Below are 20,425 nucleotides of genomic sequence, written 5' to 3'. Positions count from 1 at the left end.
CTTTTAATTTGCTGGTACAATGTGCCGAACTAGTAAATGGCAGCTCTTCCTGTCATCAGGAGGGACCATTTGTTCTTGGTTTTGTACACAGCCAGATATGTGCTTTATGGTGCTGAAATTTTCTGTCTTTCAACATATCACAATCTGGTGGTGAAAATTACTATTACAAAATATATCTGCTTCTTTCCAAGCAGCAAGTAAGCTGCCAGCTAGGAAGCTGCAAGGAGACAGTTGTAGAGATAAAGGTCCTTGGCTTGTTTCTGAGATTAACTTCAATACTGCAGCACATAAAGTGCATTGTGTCAAAGTCCTTAGCATTAGCTTGAGGATGTATGTCTAAAGATACTTATTTTGAAACAGTGGTTCCAACTGAAGTATGTAATGAACTCAGCAACAAGACTGGCAGCACACTCCTCTTGTTAAGATACTAAGTAGAGAAAAGCAACTGTACTGACTTCAGAATACTTATGCAAATGAATATTTCGCTTTATACACATTTCTTCATGTACCACTGGTAGTCAGGCAGCACTGGCAGCTTTTTATTCCTTGCTTGCAGGGTTTGCTGCCATGTCACATGGTTGCTAATAGTTCTGTGGTTTTCTCTGTTACTGTAAAATGAAACACTAAGTAGGAAACTGTTAAGTACTGTGGACTTTTTCAATTCAGGCCACTGAACATGGAGTTCTAGCCATGTTTTTGGGATGGGCAGGTACAACCAAGAGTCAGACGCAAAGAGAAAGATGATGTGATCTAAGCAATGTACTAGGAAAAAGATCTTTTCTGTGGCATTATGAATAGTTATGAATGAAGCAAAATTGGATTTGCTATAGATCAAAAGATTCTGCACTAATTTACATATAAACTGAAAAAAGTGGTGTTGAAAATTTAATCAGCATAAGGGTACAGGAGAAAACATGTTAGATGTGGTATGTGGGATCTCAATGAGGCTTCTATGTGAAGAAGTATAATGAAGTGCGTGTTTGCAAATGATATCCAAGATGCAAACCTGAGAAGGAAAGGATGAAGAAGCAAGCTTTCTGCTTTGTGGTGTCACTACACCATTATATTAGTTTCAACTATTGATGAAGTCTCAACTTCAGCTTGCACAGAATTGAACTCAGAAACTCTTCTGAGCTTGATTTGGGCTTCAGTTTTAGCCTGAAAGCCAGAGCTGATGTCACCTTCAGTGAATAATGAAGATCTGGCACCTTTTTGCTGTAGCTCTGTAGAAGTAAAATTCTTCAAAAGTGTTTCTTGCTACTTTTTTCTCTTTTAAAAAGTTTTCATGGTCCACTAGAGTAATAATCCTTTGTATTTTTGTTCTCTGTCTCTTTTCTCCAGTCGAGGCCTCTTGCCCTGCAGGACATTTTGTGATGCAGCAAAAGAAGGCTGTGAACCAGTCCTGGGTATGGTAAATGCTTCTTGGCCAGAATTCCTGAAGTGTTCTCAATTCCAAAACAAACCTGAAAACGATACCACTACGAGGGTGTGCTTCTCACCACATCAAGAAAGAGGAAAGCAGTGTATGTTTTCATTCTTAACTGTTACACTATGTTGATGAGTTCTTATTTAATAATGTATTTTTTATTGTGTAGGAAAAGGTCTGGGATGAAAATATTATTTCCGGTTCCGTAATTATGTTCCTTCACATTACTGTGTGAAAGTCAAGTTTGGTTGTAGTTTTGCTGTGCTTTAATTGTTTAGTCTGAATTTTGTCAGACTTGGATTGATTTGAGGCTTTTTTGTTTTGCATCAAAAACTCTGAGCTGTTTCAAGGAAAGAAGGTAGGAAAAAAGTAATATGCTCTTTAAAAACATTCTGCTGATGTTTTCTTTGCTAAGCTTTAGTAAATGCAGATTGTTATCTGAATCAGGAACCTGATACACAGGCCAAATTTCAAGTGTATCTCCTTTTTCCTTGCTGTAAAAGTGAGCCCAGAACTGACTGAGAGGTCAACTCAAAAATTGTGGTTTGTGTATATCCGCTCATAGAATCACAGAATCATTGAGGTTGGAAAAGACCCTTAAGATCATCCAGTCCAACCATTAACTGAGCACTGGCAAGTCTACCATCAAGCCATGTCCCTGAGCACCACATTTGCATGTCCTTTAAATACCTCCAGGGATGGTGACTCAACCACTACCCTGGGGAGCCAGTTCCAGTGCTTGAAAAACCTTTCTGTGAAGAATTTTTTCCTAATATCCCATCTAAGCCTCCCCTGGTGCAACTTGAGGCCATTTCCTCTTGTCCTGTCACTTGTTACCTGGGAAAAGAGACTCACACCCACCTGCCTACAAGCTTCTCTCAGGTAGTTGTAGAGAGCCATAAGGTCTCCCCTGAGCTAAACAGGCTAAACATCCCCAGTTCCCTCAGCTGCTCCTCATAGGACTTGTGCTCCAGACCCATCACCATCTCCGTTGCCCTTCTCTGGACACGCTCCAGCACCTCAGCGTCTGTCTTGTTGTGAGGGGCCCAACACTGAACACAGGATTCGAGGTGCGGCCTCACCAGTGCCGAGTGCATGGGAATGATCACTTCCCTAGTGCTACTGGACACACCATTTCTAATACAAGCCAGGGTGCTCTTGGCCTTCTTGCCCCCTGGTCACGCTGCCGGCTCATATTCAGCTGGTGGTCAACCAACATTTACAGGTCCTTTTCTGCCAGCAGCTTTCCAACCACTTTCTAAATACAAGGCATTTGCATTTCCTCAGAGTTGCTGCTCTTTTCTCTAGATCCAAATCTAGGTGAGATCGTATCTGAGAGCAGCAAGCCTGACTCTTTTCTCTCATTGACCCCGTTGCTGGAGTTCTCTTGCTGGCATCTGAGACTTTACTGTTGATATGCATCATCTCATGCACCTAAGTGACAGAGGCTTGTATGGCCCATCTGTGGGTTCTGACTTTGCTAATAACTTCTGGATGACAATAAACAAGCTGAAATGATACAGTGAAAATTGTTCTTTAGTTTTGTTCAAAAGACCTAAGAAGTTACTCAAAACTACCTTAAAAGGCCAGCGAGGTTATACAGTGTATCTTTGAGTGTTAGTTAATGCTACAAGTAAAATTGCTTGTATATCCTGGGTTGTTTCCTTGCACTTTCTGAATATGCATAATGATATGACCTCAAATTAGTGGACCAAATCTTTTTTTGGGGGGTATGTTTTGAAGGGTCATGAAGTAAAGGAGGCTGTTGTCCATACCTTCATCTGTGGAAACATTGTAATGGCTGAGATGGGGAAATATATGACTGATTGTGTCTTGTTGAAGACATTTGAATGCTTTCCAGGAAAACTGAACACTATACAGAAGTCTTTTGTAGGGTTTCTACGGGATTTTCAGCAAGTTACTGTAGTGAAAGCCACTGGGGGCTGTGTTTTAACCATACAATACAAGTATATGCTAAGTATGCCAAAAATTTAGGTCTAATGGATCTCTACAAATGGGAACCATGAACAAGTCATTATAAAAATGTGTATTTCTTTTTCCATGCCTCAAATTCACTTTGTAAAATGAGAATAAAACTGTCCTTTTAGCTCACAGGGATGTGTGTCGATGCCTTTGGTATCATAGTGATGAATATCATAGGAATTAGGAGGATAATAATTTTGTCTTCATGGCAAGTTCAAATAACATATAAGGTAAGAGGCTGTAGCATAAATACATAAGTATGGTAAAGGGTTGTACGCTGAACAATGAGAGTGACTAGCAAATCATTAATTGAGCACACTCATACTGAACACAAAATGAGATACAATTCTGAAAAAGCAACAGAATATTAGAGACCTGTGTTTTGTGCATGTGTGGTACACAGACATACACAAGGTATGACATGAATATGCCCATTAAATTTTGACAAATTATAGCTGGCCAAAGTGTTAAAAAGCCCCACCAAACTTTTAGATCAAGCCAGAAGATATTGCTGACTTCTGAAACTTTCACATTTCAGAATATCTTCTTGCTAATATCATATATTTAATACTGCTAGAAAAGAAGTCTGTTAGAGCAGTGCCTGGCTGATGATTCTTCCATAATCTGTGTGGCAGGATTTGTATCTATCTGGTAGTAAACTGCAAAAATTACAGAGGTACACAGTGGAAGCTTACTATTTCTCACTAGGGAAAAATACCTAGAGCCTGTTGTGAGATTCACTGCCCCTACCTGGCAGACTGTGGAGATCCAGGCTGCTTATTGGCAATTCTGACATCCTGTTGTGTAAAACAAAAGGCATTTTTAATTTATTTTTTTCATGAGCTATTGTGCATGATGCTTGGATATGAATAGTTTTCATTTAGAATGACAGACTATAGAGAATATTTTGTCTTTTTATTTCAAAGCATGGTTCTGATGTTATTCCTTTGTGACTGAAAAGGTGAATGCAGATTTACTGGGCTGTTTCTCCTATAGAAATAAATTATGCTGTAGTTGAATATTTCTTTCTGCAATTTGTATTTTTGAAAGAATTTACTTCTCTGAACACAGTAGAACCAAACAGCAGGGGTTGGTTCACTGTTCCAATCCTTTTTTACGTAGTGCTAAGCCCAGAGTGCGATTCACAGTCTTCTCAGGGCTCAGTTCCTGGAAATTGCAAGAGCACGTCCTTGGCACATGGCTACTCATGTCTCAACTTTTTGGTTTCTTTTGGGGACTAATGCCTCCAGATTACATGCAGTGAAACCCTCCCTGCCCACATATGCCTTGCATATAATTTGTGTGATGATTTAATTCTCTTTTGGGGCTTTAGTTAGTTCTTGTATTTATCAAAAATAAGGTCTGGCTGTTATACCTGCTTGTTTTAGCACACTATCACACAATCCCAAACAAAATTTTATCTTGATCTCTTCTGTTCGTTTGTGACTAAATACTCTGTCAGGGGTCCTCAAACGTTTTAACCAGGGGGCCAGCGTGTGGATGCAGTGACAGGCAGTCATCTGCGGCTGCTTGGTTTCCCCCCCCAACCCCCGGCGGGGGGGGGGGTGTGGGGGGGTGGGCAGGGGGGTTCTGTAAATACCGGGGGCCAGATTGAGGACCCTGGGGGGATGTATCCGGCCCGTTGGCTGTAGTTTGAGGACCCCTACTCTATGTCCTCTACATTTTCTGAATTGAAAAATACCACTCCTCCAAAAAATCCTTGAACTTCACATACCTTTCCAAGCTCTGTTGGAGAATGTATGCTTGACTGATGTTCTAGTTAGAATCCAGAGCATTTATCCTGGGAACAATTACCAACTTTCCTGAAAAATGTTTATTAGTTAGAATTGGGATTATCTAGTGGATAGATACTTGTTCATGTGTCACTGCTGCTATTTATCTCTTTGTCTAGATTTTTCCTCCACAGGCATTGCAAACTGAGTGCACGTTACCACTATGGAGAAACTACTATGACTTACATTTCTGATGTGACTGCCAATACACCGAATGTACTGGAAAATCCAAGCCACGTGCTATTATCGTAAAACCATCCGAGTGTACAGAATGAGTCACAGAGAAAAAGATGCAGTTCTGTAGACAGGGCTGCATCAGTCAGGTTGATATCCTTTCACACAAGTGACAAATGAATACCCAGTAAGTGAGAAAATTGGCTACTCTGAAAACAGTTTTAGGAACCCAGCTGCTGAGATCTAGAGATGGATGGTTTAACTGGTTTTGCAGTTCTAATGAGTTTCGAGCATGTAAGGGAGTGAGGGGGAAGCATCATCAGTCATTCATTCCACGTGAATGAAATAATGTGTTCTAGGGGGGAGAAATCTCAAGACCTTCCTGGGGGTGGCTGTACGTATCTTTCCTCACAGAAATGTTCCAGCTCTTTTTTTCTTTCAGCTGTCACTGTGTTTCTGTTATTTTTATTTGCTTTGGTCAGCCAACATAGTTGATGCTGTTAAAACTGTGGAGAAAAAAAGCACCTTAGCTTGAATGAAAAGTAAAGCAACACAATGAACTGATTTTACGTTAATTTGAAGGTCTCACAAAGCCCTGAAATTAATTTTCAGTTAATTTGAATGGTAAAATGATTTCAAAAGTGGCAGTGATTATGATGCTTCTGCTCTTTATTCAGCAAAAATGTGTAAGGAGGAATATGGAAATGTCAGATAATGTTCACTTTTGTATTATTACTCAAGAGGCATTATGAATGTCTGTTTCTGTATAAAAGTTATGCATAAGAGGCCTGAACTGCACTTCACAGCCATGAAGTTTCTAATAAATACTATTTAAGTTCTATAAAATACATAGTACATTAAAATTTAAATATAGCATATAAATTCTATTGCATTGTTATGTTGCATATTATTTGTATCGTTTGTCCTTAAAGGTACACAAAAGTATATGACCTTTTTTTCCAGTGAGAAACTGTTTCTAAATAGCTATCACTTATACCAGATATATGAAAGATATCAGTTATACCAGATAATGAAATTATTTTTAATATAGCTTTTTCCAGGAACAAATTTACAGTTTTGTCTTAGGAGATTTTATCTCTCCACAGATTTTTTGCAATGTTTCAAGTATTTACATTTAAATATATGAAAGTACATTTTTTTCAGATAACTTTTGTTGAAAATTCTCCTGTGATCATACTTTGATTCCTATTGGAGCAAATGTTATGGATTTTAGTCCTGACTCAGCTTTAACAGAAACATTAATTTACTTTATATGTCTTCAAGTTAGTTTCTTTAAAAGTATTGCTCTTTGTTTTTTTTCTGAGCAATATAACAAAGTAACTTTATCTAACAATGTAACTTTACATGCTGTAATGGTTTCTGGGTATTCTAGTAATTCCTATATACTATGAATGCATACGCCTTCCTATTAGTAGTCAAAGTAAATCTGTAATGAATAAAAAAGTGGAATCATGAAAAGGAATGAAAATAAGTAAGTATGTGTGTAAGTCACACATGACATTATCAGTCGCATTAAGTTATAAGTAAACCAGAACTTTTCTGTTCTCTAAGACAAATCTTTGTGAACTTTTTACTCACTAGTTATTGCAGCTGTTCTTCAGTTGGACACAGTCTGTTAATTTTGTCCGGTTAGAAAGTTAAAGTAGTTGGTGAGCGTGAAAACCATTGCTGATAACCTGGATAATCTGCCTTCTGGGCAAAACCATAGAAATTAGTTATTGTACATGTTGGTAAACGCCCTGCAATGTTCAAGGGCATGAAAGGGCTAAATGCATGCATAATTGGAGTGAACTATTTCAGCTGTTTGAAGGTGCCACCACAGGAGCTCTTAGACTGTTTTAAGCTGGATAAGAAGCATTTAATTGGAGCACTACATTAAGAATACTAGCAACAGTCATTAACAGTTAATGTATAACATTTTAAGATACTGCAAAACCAAACAGTGAATAGATGTATTAACACCACAACTATAGACTTCAGCAGTACATCTTTCTTATAATAGCATTGCCTTTACCCAAGTTCAGCTTTGAATTTTGCAGTAACTCAGCTGAACAGTTCACACTTTCTTCTAGTGGCTGCCATCATAGGCTATCTTGTCCTGCATAAGCTGCAATAGTGCAAATTATACAGAAAATACTCAAGAGAGTGAGAGACTAATTTTCTTAACCGAATGTGCTTAACTAATGCAGATCTTGTTTTGTTCCAAGAATAAAACACCAATAAAAACAGTTCTGATATTCTTTTTCCACGGTACCCAGTTTATCTTCCAGGATTTTTCACTCCGGTATTAATTTAGAGAATTGTCTTTGAGGAATACCTTTGAGCAGAGATTCAAGGGCACTATCTGGTTAGAACCAGGTATTTATTTTTCTGTTGGCAACGTGAAGCTAATTATACACATCCAATACAGAATTTATCTGAGAAAAGGAAGACATTATCCTTCTTTTGTGCCCTTGCATTCCCTTAATGCAGTAAAAAGAAGAGAGAGGTGATTTGTGTGTATGTAACATTGATACTGACCAGCTGCAAAAACAGCAATAGTGGAATAATTTTTTGAGGGAGACAAAATGTTTTTCAAGATTGTGATGGTGTTTCATGTGAGAAAACATTCACAGTTGAAAAAACTGTTTCTTTCCCCCAAGCACTCATTCTTTACTTCTGTTGACTCTGCATTATATTTTATTATATCCTTTGATTTTGATTGTTCTCCTATTCTGCCTCCCCCACCGTTTATCTCTTCCTGCCTTCTTGTCCTTTGCCTGTTTCTTTTCCAGCTTGGAGTTTCCTATGTGGCCTTTTTAGGCCACTTTACTTGAATGGAAGAGAAAGGTCTTTTGTGTTCTTTCTCCCACAGGGTTTTGCATCATAAGGAAGTAGAGAAATGGAAAATTTCCTGGGGGGAAGGAGTTGTCCACTTTCCTAATTCTGTGATCGCGATCCTAGTATCAAAACCTTCTAGGACTGATGGCTTCAAGATGCATACACCGTTCTGCAGGGTACATGGGATATAGGGAGCAGGTGATGAAAATTTGCAGGCAAGAGAATACAAAGATTCCTGTGTCCCACTGTGCTATTGTGACTGCATTGAGTCAAATGAAAAGTCCATCTATTTTGTAATGCTGACTCCAACAGCTGCCAAAACTGGATGCCCAGAGAAGAATAGGAGAACAGGGCAAGAATATGTGGCAATACTTTTCCGAAATACTACTGCATTTTCCATCTGTTTGATATTCAAGGACTTTTCTGTAATTTTTGACCCATCGTAGATTTTTTCTTCAATTAATGCATCCCCTTTGTTTCATGGATTTTTGCACGTTTTAGCATCCGTAGTATCCTATTGCAAAGTGTTACAGCTTATTTATGCATTGCATGAAGAGAACCACTTTTTGGTTGTTTTAAAGACAGTTTTGATAGCTCCTACTTTTTCGTAGCATTAGACAGTGAATGTTTTCTCCTAACTTTTTAAAAAAATAGCAGCACTTTTAATGGTCATTTTCACAGATATACAGTGCTTTATCTGTTGCTGTACCTTGAAATACAACCAGGTGTCAATCTAGAGGGTGGTAGAATAATATATTTGTTTCAGTCTGTGCTGTTTGCAGCTTTCCAGGGACCTGCCCAAATAATTTTCTATAGATGGCATCCCAGTAATCTAGCTTGAAAGTACAGGACATAAATGGTCTTGGCTCGTCAGAAGCACTTTTGATATTTTACCTGCATCTGGTGTACTAAAGCACTTTTTGCCACCAATAGTGTTTAGTCAGGGATTTTGGAAGCTTTGCCAGCTTGTAAACCTTTCTGGGGAAGGCCTAAAAGAAGCAAGTTTCTCTATCAGCAAGGTTTGCTTCCATTTTCTGTGGGTGCCTTTTACTTCACCTCTTTTTTTCTTCATGAGTTTGGGGGGGTGAACATTTGCATTATTATATTAATAAATCTGTGAATTATTAACAAAGTTATCATTAATTAACATTTCCCAGCACATTCCTTTATAACACCCTGACAATTTTTCATAATTTTGGCAAATTTGAGTGGAATGGTCCAATATTTTTTTACTTCAGACATCTATTTAAGGCTTTATTTCTTCTACTGCAGCTTTGTTTAGAACAGTCCAGCATTTCTGAGCATGCAGCCTGTGTTCAATAAAGTTTTATAAATAGTTGCATATCTAAATCCTCTAGTTTTCAGATCAAATATCGAAATTCAGCATTGAACAAAAGTGTTTGTTTTCCAGCATAAGACCACGCTTTTATAATTTCCATTAAAACCTGATTTTTGGAGATATGGTCAAATTGTCAACCTTCTGAAAATTTCCTGCAGAAGCATATGTTGAAAAAAATAATCCCCTGCTGTCAAAAGTTAAGAGTAAAAATGAAGGTGCTGAGAGTGTTTGCATGTATCCATCTCCATAGTGCAGTAGAAAGGACTGCTATGTTAGGACCACATATAAAATTGGAAATCTGGGTAATTAATTGGACTTGAAATCAGTGCAAGCTGGAGCTGTTTGTCATTTTTAAAAAACACACTCTGCATGTTTAGGCATGTCTGGTGCTCAGTGGTACATGACAGCATCCACAGTGCACGTAGCGGTTTGGCAAATTACGAAGAATATCACATTGCTATACAGAAAGGCTGATTGTGAGCAGAAATTTTTATATTTTTTTGTTGGCACTTTAAAGGCTCCTTCTTTAGTCCCAAGGGCAGATTTAATAGGTGTAATAGTCTTTTCATAACTGCCTGTTGAGGTCTCTTAAAATGGGTCATTCACTGATGGCAGTTTTAAATAGCTTTGTTCTGTCTCAAAAATTGTATTGTTTCCATTGACATTTATCTTTCAGGTTTTCCTCTTGATCTTCTTGCATTCAGTGATGTTTCTCTGAGAGCTATCCCGATGTTCCCAAAACAGAAATATATTTCAGTCCCTGTGGGAAATCTTAACTATCAGTTCATCAGTGTGAAAATGAGTTCATAAGACTCCTGCAGCATTAGCTTTGTAGTACTGAAGCTAATGATTTTTCTCCTCAAAGAACCCAAGAAAACAGAGAAGTTTTTTCATCTTTTTATAGGTATAGAGCTAAGGCACAGGTTGCCTAAATTGTCCAAGGTGATGCAGAAGGTTTGCAGCAGAGCTGGGAAGAGAACCTTTATCTGTGAAACACATAAAAGATTCCTTATTCTGTAAGAACATCTTGCCTTTCCCAGGCTTTTTTTAATGGCATTGCTTCATAGTGCTTTTATAAATCAGCTAATCTTCAACAAATAGGATCATATATGGAACTTTTGCAAGTAACAGATCTTTTTCAGTATTAAAAATCAAATTAACCTTATGGTGTTTAATAAAACAAGACATGAAATTCAGTTTTTATATAGTAAGTAATGAGTTTTCCAAAGACATTTTCTGTCTATTTCTCAACCACAAAATAATGGGGGATGTTTTATAAATCAGAAAATAGAAAAGAAAGAAGTTTAGGGAAAAGGATGATGGAGACTTGTACCACGTAAGGGAGTATTAGCTGTATTTGCAAGGGAGATTTTCCTTAAAATGAGGCCGTGGTATTTCCGTCAGATTTAAAGACCAGTTATCATGAGATAGATAATACTTTGCAACTGTGAAAATCATAATATATTGACAACAGAAGGTGATTTTGCATCCTACTGAAAATCTAAATCCAGATGTCAAAACGTGACTGTTCACATTTAATGAAGAGAACAAACCAATTATTAATATTCTAATGTCTAGGAGCTGGGTTGTTTGGAGGGTGCTCAGGAAAGCATAGGCTTAAAGAAAGTGAATGCTCACTTTGCAGATGATGGCATACTTAATATGCTGTGCAGGGACAATGGGCACACATGCTTTTGTGGCAAAAGATGAGATTTTAAGGAAAAAAGTTTCCATCAAGTTTTCTTTTATGATACACTTATTAAAATCAAAAGACATCACTAAATAATGAATTCTTGAAATTCTGTGAAACAGTATGGCTGAACAACCAAATAAGGCAGATAAAAATTGATGTAGCAGGATGGAGAGTCGTTATTTATTAGTTCGTGTTTCTCATATCTTTCTACCTTTCATCTTTTATGTCCTTAAATTGTATCTGCATGTTTTGTGAAACACTGCCAGATTTCATCAGCACCACTTTGCTTTCCATTTTGTTTCATTTTTATATTCCTGTTCTTCTGAAGACATATAAAATGAGATTACTTGTATGCTCTGAGTTACTTCACAACAGACTATTTTGTTGGAAGAGATTAAAAAAAACTTTCCCTCCTTTTGTAAGTGAAATGTTGACTCCAGAAAGAGGAGTTTAAATGGGAAATCAGCAGTGTGAGTTTAGGACTGATCTTTCATTTATGCTCAGTTTTTGCTTGCACAAGGATGTGCTTAATCAACACATTATTGTGGTTAATACTTCACTGTTAAGGATAATTCCTTATACTGGGAATTCTACTGAGCGCAGGACCAAGTAAAATGTTGACACAAACATCATCATAGTCATTGATTTATTAATGGGTTAATCTGAAATTTATGTTGTGTGTTACCATGGTGCTATCATTTACTGCAGTGCCCAACTGAGGTTATAAAAGCCCATGCTACTGAAAATTCTATCATTAGATATTTGGTAATTTTCCCTTAATTTAATTTTAAACTGTATCCTGAATGAATATACTTTTTCATGGATATGTTATGAGGAGTACAAATTTGTGATGCAGATATTCAATATGTATTTTTTTGCTTTTGGCATGTAGATGACAAATACATTTTCCAGACTTTGTTAAGTATGAGGTTCAGAGAATAAAGGGAGAAGAAATAGGAACTGAATTCTCATATAGGAATAGGAAAAATGCAAGTTTAGGTATTTTATAATGAGAAATATGGAGCTATGTTGCAATCAGATGCAAAATAACTTTAATGGCGGAACAGATTCTGTAGCTGCTGCTGCTGAAACTGATGTGTTTTCATACCTGTGATCTGCATTGTGGTAAAGTTTGAAAGCTACAGTTAGAGTCCTTTATTGTTCTTGGCAAACTTGGATACAAAGTTTGAATTGCAACGGAATTTCTAAAAGTAGAATTTTGAACTTTCATGAGATTTTATTGTTTGAACTTGCTGTTCTCACACACAGACACATTTAATAACTTTACACTAGCAAAGTGACAGGATTGTTTTCCTCCACATCTGAAAGCTATTTCTCATTTCAGTTATGTATGCTTAAAGTAAAGTTATTGGGGTTGTTTTGCTGATGTTTTACTGAAGGTGAAACTTTTTTGTTTTGTTTAGCTTGGTTGAGTAGCCTGACTGTTACCCGTGGCTTTTGAAAACAAAAAAGCAAACCAAAACCAAAACAATAAACCAACAATCAGGTTCTGAAGGAAATAATTGCTTTTCTACTCGGCATGTTTACTTCGTGTCCCCATGTAATTTTCACTTGATGTCTTTCCCCACCTGTGTGGTTTACAGGGATTTTTCTCAGCCAATGTTATTTAAAGCAAATTCTTGGAAGTTTGGCCTCTATTGTGTGGACTAAGGCGTAAACAAATTAATGGTGATTTGCATCTCTATATTTTAAGTGCCTTGAAGGACCTGAATGGGAAAGTGTTACCTCTCTCTGAACATAATGGCCCTGCATATCTCCTGTGAGATACCTAACGCTCTAGGGTTTGAGTTTTTTTTCTCTTTAGGTATCTCAATTCCCCATATATTGAATTGCAACGATGACCATATTCTAGTGTTCAGGGACTTATAAGAATGTTTGAGGAATCCTTCTGCTCTAGAAAGGTGTCTGTGCTATGATACTCTTAAGTCTCAACCTGATAATCTTTTGCCTGAACACCTAGGCTGAGAAGATCCATCTGTTGTGACTTTGGCTGGGTATTTAATCTGATGCATCTATTTAATAGGGGAAAAAAGAGCTTGTTTGATCCCATCCTAAGGTCCATTTTTAGCAGTTGCCCTGTACAGATGCTTTTTAGAGGTAATAGTAGATTTAACCTCACTGATTAACTCAGCCTAGATACCTGGTTTTGAAATAAGAAAAGTTAGATGAAAATGCCAGTTTCCCCTTGCTTGAATTTGAGTAATTTGGGGTTTGTTGATTAAGTGCATCAATTAAGACTCATTCTCTTTAATTTCTGCTTATTTCTTCTTGTCCTGAAAAGTTTAACATGTGTTCTTTCTTTTCTTCTCTTTTTCAGCACTGTGTGGAGGTGAGGAGAGTTTCTTGTGTGCCAGTGGGATCTGCATCCCAGGGAGACTGCAATGTAATGGCTACAATGACTGTGATGATTGGAGTGATGAAGTCCATTGCAGTAAGTTTCTTAAACCTTGCAGTGTTCTGTTGAAGCACTGAATCCATTCAGGGAAACCTGAAAACTAAAGGCTACTGATACAGGGTAGGAGCTTTGCATAGTATTTGTGTATATTGACATTTGAACTCTCTGAGCTGCCATTGAATGTGTTTACTTTTGTTCACTCTGGCCACAGCATGTGCTTTGATCTATCAAATTTCTTAAGTGGAAGAACTGCAAGGAGCCATGTGGAAAGCAGAAGTATTTTGGAGCATTTCTTTTTTAATGGATCAATAACATGCAAAATAAGACCACTTCTGATAATAAACAGAAGACTGTTACCAGTATCTTTTTCCTAGTCCTTGGAATTGATTTTACAGCAGATGCAAACCCACCTGTTTAGAAAGTTCTCTTGGCCTCAACTGTGGATGTGGTTCATTTAAATAAATCCAGTATATGGTGCTGTAGAAAAGAAAAGATGAATATACATGCTTAATATCCTGATTTCTTATTTATTTCTCTATGGTAGTGTGTATCTTTAGAGCTCCTATGTGTTTATCTCTGTTGACAAAAACTTCATTGGACTACTAAAACCTTTAGAAAAGCTAAGCAAATGTACAGTAGGAAAACAATGAAAAAGAAAAAAGGAAAATGTGGAACAATGACTAAATAGGGACTACAGTAGGACATGACACCACAAAACAGGGGGGCTGTGCATACAGACTTTGGAAAATGCCAGACCCAGGGTTGAGTTCCAGACTGTGCAGTTTAGACTAACCTCAAAAGATTTCTTCTTATTAGTGATTTAAGAGCCTGGGCATTCCAAGATTCACAAAGTTGCTTTTAAGGAAGTTGCTGATAGATTTTATCTGCGATACTCCAAGGAATAAATGATGACTGCAATTTCCTCCTGGTCTCAATACGAATGAGGCTAAAGCTTGCTTTTCCTTTAATAGCCTACAATTTATTTAATGGAAGTTGATACAATTTCTGTTACATAAAATATTGTATATTTTTATCTTTGGATTTTTCCTTTAGTTTTTAATGTAAGCTAAAAAATTTAAAAATGCCTATGAGACTGTGGCTCTCAAGTTCCATTACAAATGGGAAAAGAATAAATTAGTAATGTAAGAATAAAAATGCTACGTCTTGAAAAGACAAGCATTATACATTTCATGAGTTAAGATTACCTTTAAAAGAAAGCCTGTCTGTTAAATGATACAGTGTTTATAGGTAGAGGATGACTTTTATTAGGAGACTTGGTAAAAGTTGGGGAGAGTGGGTGGAGATGAAATAAGACCTTCTAGAATTATACAGCAGACATAGCAAAACTGAAGGAGGACTTATTTGGCTGAAAGTTTGTCTGATAAAGGATGTTGTGTTTCCTGCAGTCCTTGTCCCTTTCAAATTTTTAAGTAACCTCATACAATCATAGGATAATTTAGGTTGGAACGGGCTTTTAAAGGTCATCTAGTCCAACCTCCCTGTCATGAGCAGGGACATCTTCAACTAAATCAGGTTGCCTAGAGTCCTGTCCAACCTGACCTTAAATGTTTCCAGGGACGGGGCATCTACCTCCTCTCTGGTCAACCTCATAATAAAAAAATTCTTCCTTATATCTAGTCTAAACATATGCTTTTTTAGTTTAAAACCATTACCCCTTGTCCTGTCACAAAACACAAAAAGCCTGTTCCCATCTTTCTTATAAGCCTCCTTTAAGTATTGAAAGGCTGCAATAAGGTCTCCCTGGAGCCTTCTCTTCTCCAGGCTGAAAAAACCCAACTCTCTCAGCCTTTCCTCATAGGAGAGGTGTTCCAACCCTCTGATAGTTTTTGTGGCCCTCCTCTGGATCCATTCCAACAGGTCCATGTCTTTCCGTGCTGGGGGCAGTGCTCCAGGTGGGGTCTCACCAGAGCGGAGCAGAGGGGCAGAATCACCTTCCTTGACCTGCTGGCCACGCTTCTTTTGATGTAGCCCAGGATACAGTTGGCCTTCCACACTGTGAGTGCACATTGCCAGCTCATGTCCGGCTTTTCATCCACCAGTACCCCCAAGTCCTTCTTGGCAGGCTCAATCCCTTCATCCCCCAGCCTGTATTGATACTGGAAGTTGCCCTAACCCAGGTGGAGGAACTTGCACTTGGCCTTGTTGAACCTCATGAGAACCTTCCTGTCCTCCATATGCCTCAGTATAACTTCTAGGAGGATCTGTTCCATGATCTTCCTAGGCATGGAGATGAGGCTGACAGGTTGATAGTTCACAGGGTTCTCCTTTCTGCCATTTTTAAAAATGGGTGCAATTTTCCCCCTTTTTCCAGTTGCCAGGGACTTCACCTGACTGCCATGACTTTTCAAGTATCATGGAGTGGAGATGCATTCTGCATCAGCCAGTTCCCTCAGGACTGTGGGGTGCATCCTGTCAGGTCCCATAGACTCATGTATGTTCATGTTCCTCAGGTGGTCACAAACCTGATCTTCTCTTACAGTGGGAGGGACTTAGTCAGTCCCTGTCTTGTGGTCCATCAACTCCAGCGGTGTGGGAAGAGAAGTTGCCAGTGAAGACTAAGGCAGGAAAGTCGAGTACCTCAGCCTTCTCCTTATCCGTTGTTACTTCTTTGTCATTGGTGTTCATCGGGGGGTGTGCTTTCTTTGACTTTCTTTTCTACCTGACATACCTATGGAAGCTCTCCTTATTCTTTGCATCCCTTGCCCAGTTCAGCGCCAGCTGTGCCTTGGCCTTCCTGACCCCATCCCTACCCAACCAGGCCATGTCCCTATACTCTTCCCAGGATACCTGTCCCTGCTTCCACTGCCTGTGCATATCCTTCTTGCCCTTTAGTTTGACCAGCTGTAGCTGGAGTAAGAAAGATTTGTCAATAGGCTCCCCTTGATCAGGCAGCCTGTAGTAGACACCAACCACAAAGTTCCGTTTGTTGCCTTGGTCTCTAATTCTTATTCATAAGCTTTCAGCCCGCTCTTGGCTATTCTTCAGAAGCAACTCTTCACAATTTAACCATTTCTTGATGTAGAAGGCAGTGCCTCTGCCACCGCTTCCTCCCCTGTCCTTTCTGAATAGCCTGTAGCCATTGATAGCCACTGCACTCCAGTCGTGCATTTGTCCCACCAAATTTCAGTAATGGCAACTAGGTTCTAGCAGCATGGCGGCTTCCAGCTTCTTCTGCTTATTGCCCATGCTGTGTGCATTGCTGTAGAGGCACTTCAGCTGTGCTGTTGGCCCTGTCACCTTCTTGGTCACACCTTAATTCCTTTGAGGTATTTCACCAGTGTTCCCCTGTTGGTTCCTATTACATCAGGAACCCCCTGTCTCATCTGTGTAAGACTTCAGGTGTGCTCCAGTGTACCCAGCACATCTCAGAGCAACAGGCTGAGGGGCCTCACTAGCACCCCATCCCTCTAACCTTGGTGTGTCATCACCACAGCTTGTCATGGGCAAGCCTGATACTATCCCTCTCCCCCTTCAAGTCTGGTTAAAAGCTCCGTCAATGAGCCCCACTAGCATGTGAGCAATGTCCCTCTCCCTGCTTCCAGAAAGGGGAATCCTGTCCAACCCCAGCAGGCCTGGTGCCACGTAGTCCACCTCATTATCAAAAAACCTAAAATTGTGCTGGTGACACCAGCCATAGAACTATGTATGGGTCGTTCTGTTTCTTCTGGTGTCGCTGCCTGCAGCTGGAAGGATAGAGGAAAAAACTACCTGTGCTCCAGATTTCCTTACCAACCGTCCCAAGGCCCTGAAGTCTCTTTTTATTGCCCTTGGATTGCACATTGTGGCTTCATCGCTACCCACATGGAAGAGCAGTAATGCATAATGGTCTGAGGGCTGTACCAGGCTGGGAAGTTTCCTAGTGATGTCCTTAACCTGGGCCCAGGGAGGCAGCAGACTTCCCTAAGAGGATAGTCTGTCCAGCATATTGGATCCTCTGATCCCCTCAGAAGGGAGTCACCTACAACTGGAACTTGTCTTTTCTGCCTCATGGCATTGGTCATGATAGGGTGGGTAGGCTTTTTTGACCTTGGTGACACCTCTGATGTAGATGGACCATCATCTACATCATCCATTGGCTGGCCTTCTGCATCCAGAGCCTCATACCTATTGTACAGAGGTACCTGGGAAGGCGAAGTGGGCAAGGAGTGGGTTCACCTGATGCCCCAAGTATGGACTTGCCTCCATTCACTCCTTTCTTTTAAGCTTCTGCCTGGTGAGGGGAGGATACAGGATCCCCTTGATCTTGTTTTTTTCTGGTGGATGTTCCTGTTTCTGTCTCAGGTCAGAGGATGGTTCCACCAGTCTATCTCTTTATCGGACTGCCTGATGCTCCTTAACCTTTCTACTTCCTCTCATAGACCTGCCACCAGGCTGAGCAGATCATCCCGTTGATCACACCTCACACAGCTGTTCTCACTACTGCTGTGCACTACCAGTGAAAGGATCTGGCAAGCCCTTCAGTGTGAGGCCTGGATGACTCGGTGTTTTCCTGGGAGCTCTGTCTGGGTTGCCACATTCACTCTGGCGAGTGCAGAGGACATGGGTTTCTGCTGGGTGGGTACCATAGCTAAGCTCCTTCTGAGAAGGTGATGACCACTAACTGAACTCACCTCTTGAGCTGGTAGGGTGATGACACCCTGCCATGCAAACTCCTGCGTCATGCTCTGGTTGCTCATGCTCCGTAGGTTGCTTTTTGTAGGTGTGGGGTGGCCGTGGTTGCCGTGGCAATGCCCAAGCCTCAGCCAGCATCTCTCCTGAGTGTTGCTGGCTCCTGTCAGGTGTGTCTGCTTCCCTGGTCTTTCCCTGCCTCAGGCTCAAAAGCAGGGTATGGGAGTCTTGATTTTGCTCTTAGAAGCTTCTGCTCCACCTAATAGCCACATCAGGTGCTCAAGACTGTCCTAGTAATCTAGCGAATGAAACCCACAACCTTTCTTGAGAGCTTTACGTGTGTAAATTAATTAAACATTTTGGTCCATATGTGTAACCATAGCACTTTCTCTTCATGGTATTGATCAAAAAAGCAACTGGCAGGAACAGAATAAAAATGTCTAAAAACTTCTTTTGATTTTTCTTGCTCTTCTGTATTAGATTCTAATAAACTGTTACACATTGAGTATTAACGCAGACCTTAAATTTTAGGGTTTCTTCAGCTAATCTTGTTTTAGTCAATACATTCCAGTTACGTGAATGTTCTAATGTCATGTTAACATTTTTTACATTACAAAAATTTCTTTTGTAGACTGCAGTGATGATGTATTTCGTTGCAACACAGGAAAATGCCTAAATTATACCTTTGTTTGTGATGGATATGATGACTGTGGAGACCTTAGTGATGAACAAAACTGTGGTAAATGAGTTTTTTTTTCTTTTCTAAAGTCTTTAAGGTAGCAGTATTAAGCCAGTAAACTTTTTCCTTAAACTACTAGAAGAATAATATATCCTGCTGTTATTCTTTTTGGGCAAAGTAAAAACCGGTCACAAATTCTGTACCCAATTTGAAAAGGTTTAAAGGATAGTTTTGAGTTAATTGAAATTTTGAAGGTAGTAGTATTTTGAAGAAATAAAAAAAGATTTGCAATTTGTTTTAAACTAATTCAAGATGTTATGATTGCTTTCTTGCTGACTTGGCTGAATTTAACTGAGATTAAAGCAAACATAAGAGACTACACACTGGTTACGCCAACTGTTTCATAGCTGAACTGTTTCTGCATAAGCTTCATAGTGAGCTTGTATGTTTTGATGATCAAATTCTGTTTCTTTCAAATTCTGTTTCTTTTGAATTCTGTTTTCAATCAATTTCATATGTTCTGCCTCCATATGCTTGTCTTTCTACTTACACTTAACTTTCATAGGAAAAAAATGAAGTTTTACCATAAAAAAGAATAGTTTTAACATGTAAATATTAGAAAAATTTGAAAGCCTTATTTTTTCTGTATTTTGCTTCTGATACTACACCTGAGAAAAATTAAGTGCTATAAAATAATTCGTAAAAATTTAAATATTATTTATCTTTTTGTTTGTTTCTTTCTTTTTTCTTTTGATTTTCTAAGGGAAAGCACAGAGAATTTCAAAACTAAAAGTCAGGGCCCAATTTTTTCTGGGGTTTATTTTATATTTTTCCTCTAAATTAAACATACTCTAAGATCTTTTACTACTTCTTGTCAGTTTTGGTTATTTTGATTTTTTTTTCATAAACTATCTCTAGTTAAAGATTTTTCTAAACTTTTATCTGACTCCTACCATTCCTATCTTGAGATATTTTTCTATGCAAAATTTAAGATCTAACTGTTTGTGCAGGCTATAAATAGATTTCATAGCAGATTTGGCAGACTGAACTGTGCCTACAGCCCTATTTATTTTGGTGTAACATCAGCTTGCTCAACAGAATGCTTTTCTTTATTTGTGGAAGTATTTGGGTAGAAAGGGTAAGATAAAGAATTAAATAATTTCTTTGTAGATCATTCTTATGGAAAATTGTAAGTGTATGCAAAAAACAGTTTCTGATTAAGTGCCAAATACAGCAGTTGAGAAACTTTTTTTTCTTCTAATTAAAAGATAAACATAGGGAATAATTTCCTGTGATGGCAACTGAAAACATTGGCTAACTGAAAATCATTCCATGAGATGGGAAGCCAGAAGATCTTTTAATCTGCTTAAAAAATCTAAGAAAGTTGTTTAGTTGAAAATAGAAACAACTGTGCATTTGAGAGAAGGAATGAGTGCATCACTATCTATATGG

The 20,425-nt window shown here is 38.7% G+C and overlaps 1 protein-coding gene across 3 annotated transcripts in view; it reads left to right on the top strand.

Annotated features, from left to right (window-relative positions):
• The window catches only part of CORIN (corin, serine peptidase), a 144,268-nt gene that overhangs the window by 74,408 nt on the left and 49,435 nt on the right, over positions 1 to 20,425 (top strand). For all 3 annotated transcript variants that reach the window (XM_080403912.1, XM_080403910.1, XM_080403911.1), the window contains 3 exons: positions 1,342 to 1,523; positions 13,588 to 13,701; positions 18,926 to 19,033. In XM_080403912.1, the coding sequence (XP_080260038.1) occupies positions 1,342 to 1,523; positions 13,588 to 13,701; positions 18,926 to 19,033 (404 nt within the window). The remainder of the gene's footprint in view (positions 1 to 1,341; positions 1,524 to 13,587; positions 13,702 to 18,925; positions 19,034 to 20,425) is intronic.

The sequence above is a fragment of the Falco punctatus genome (assembly GCF_963210335.1).
Source record: "Falco punctatus genome assembly, chromosome: 1".
Taxonomy (NCBI): Eukaryota; Metazoa; Chordata; class Aves; order Falconiformes; family Falconidae; genus Falco; species Falco punctatus.
The sequence above is the reverse complement of the archived record's forward strand: the minus strand, read 5'-3'. Positions and strand labels throughout refer to the sequence as shown.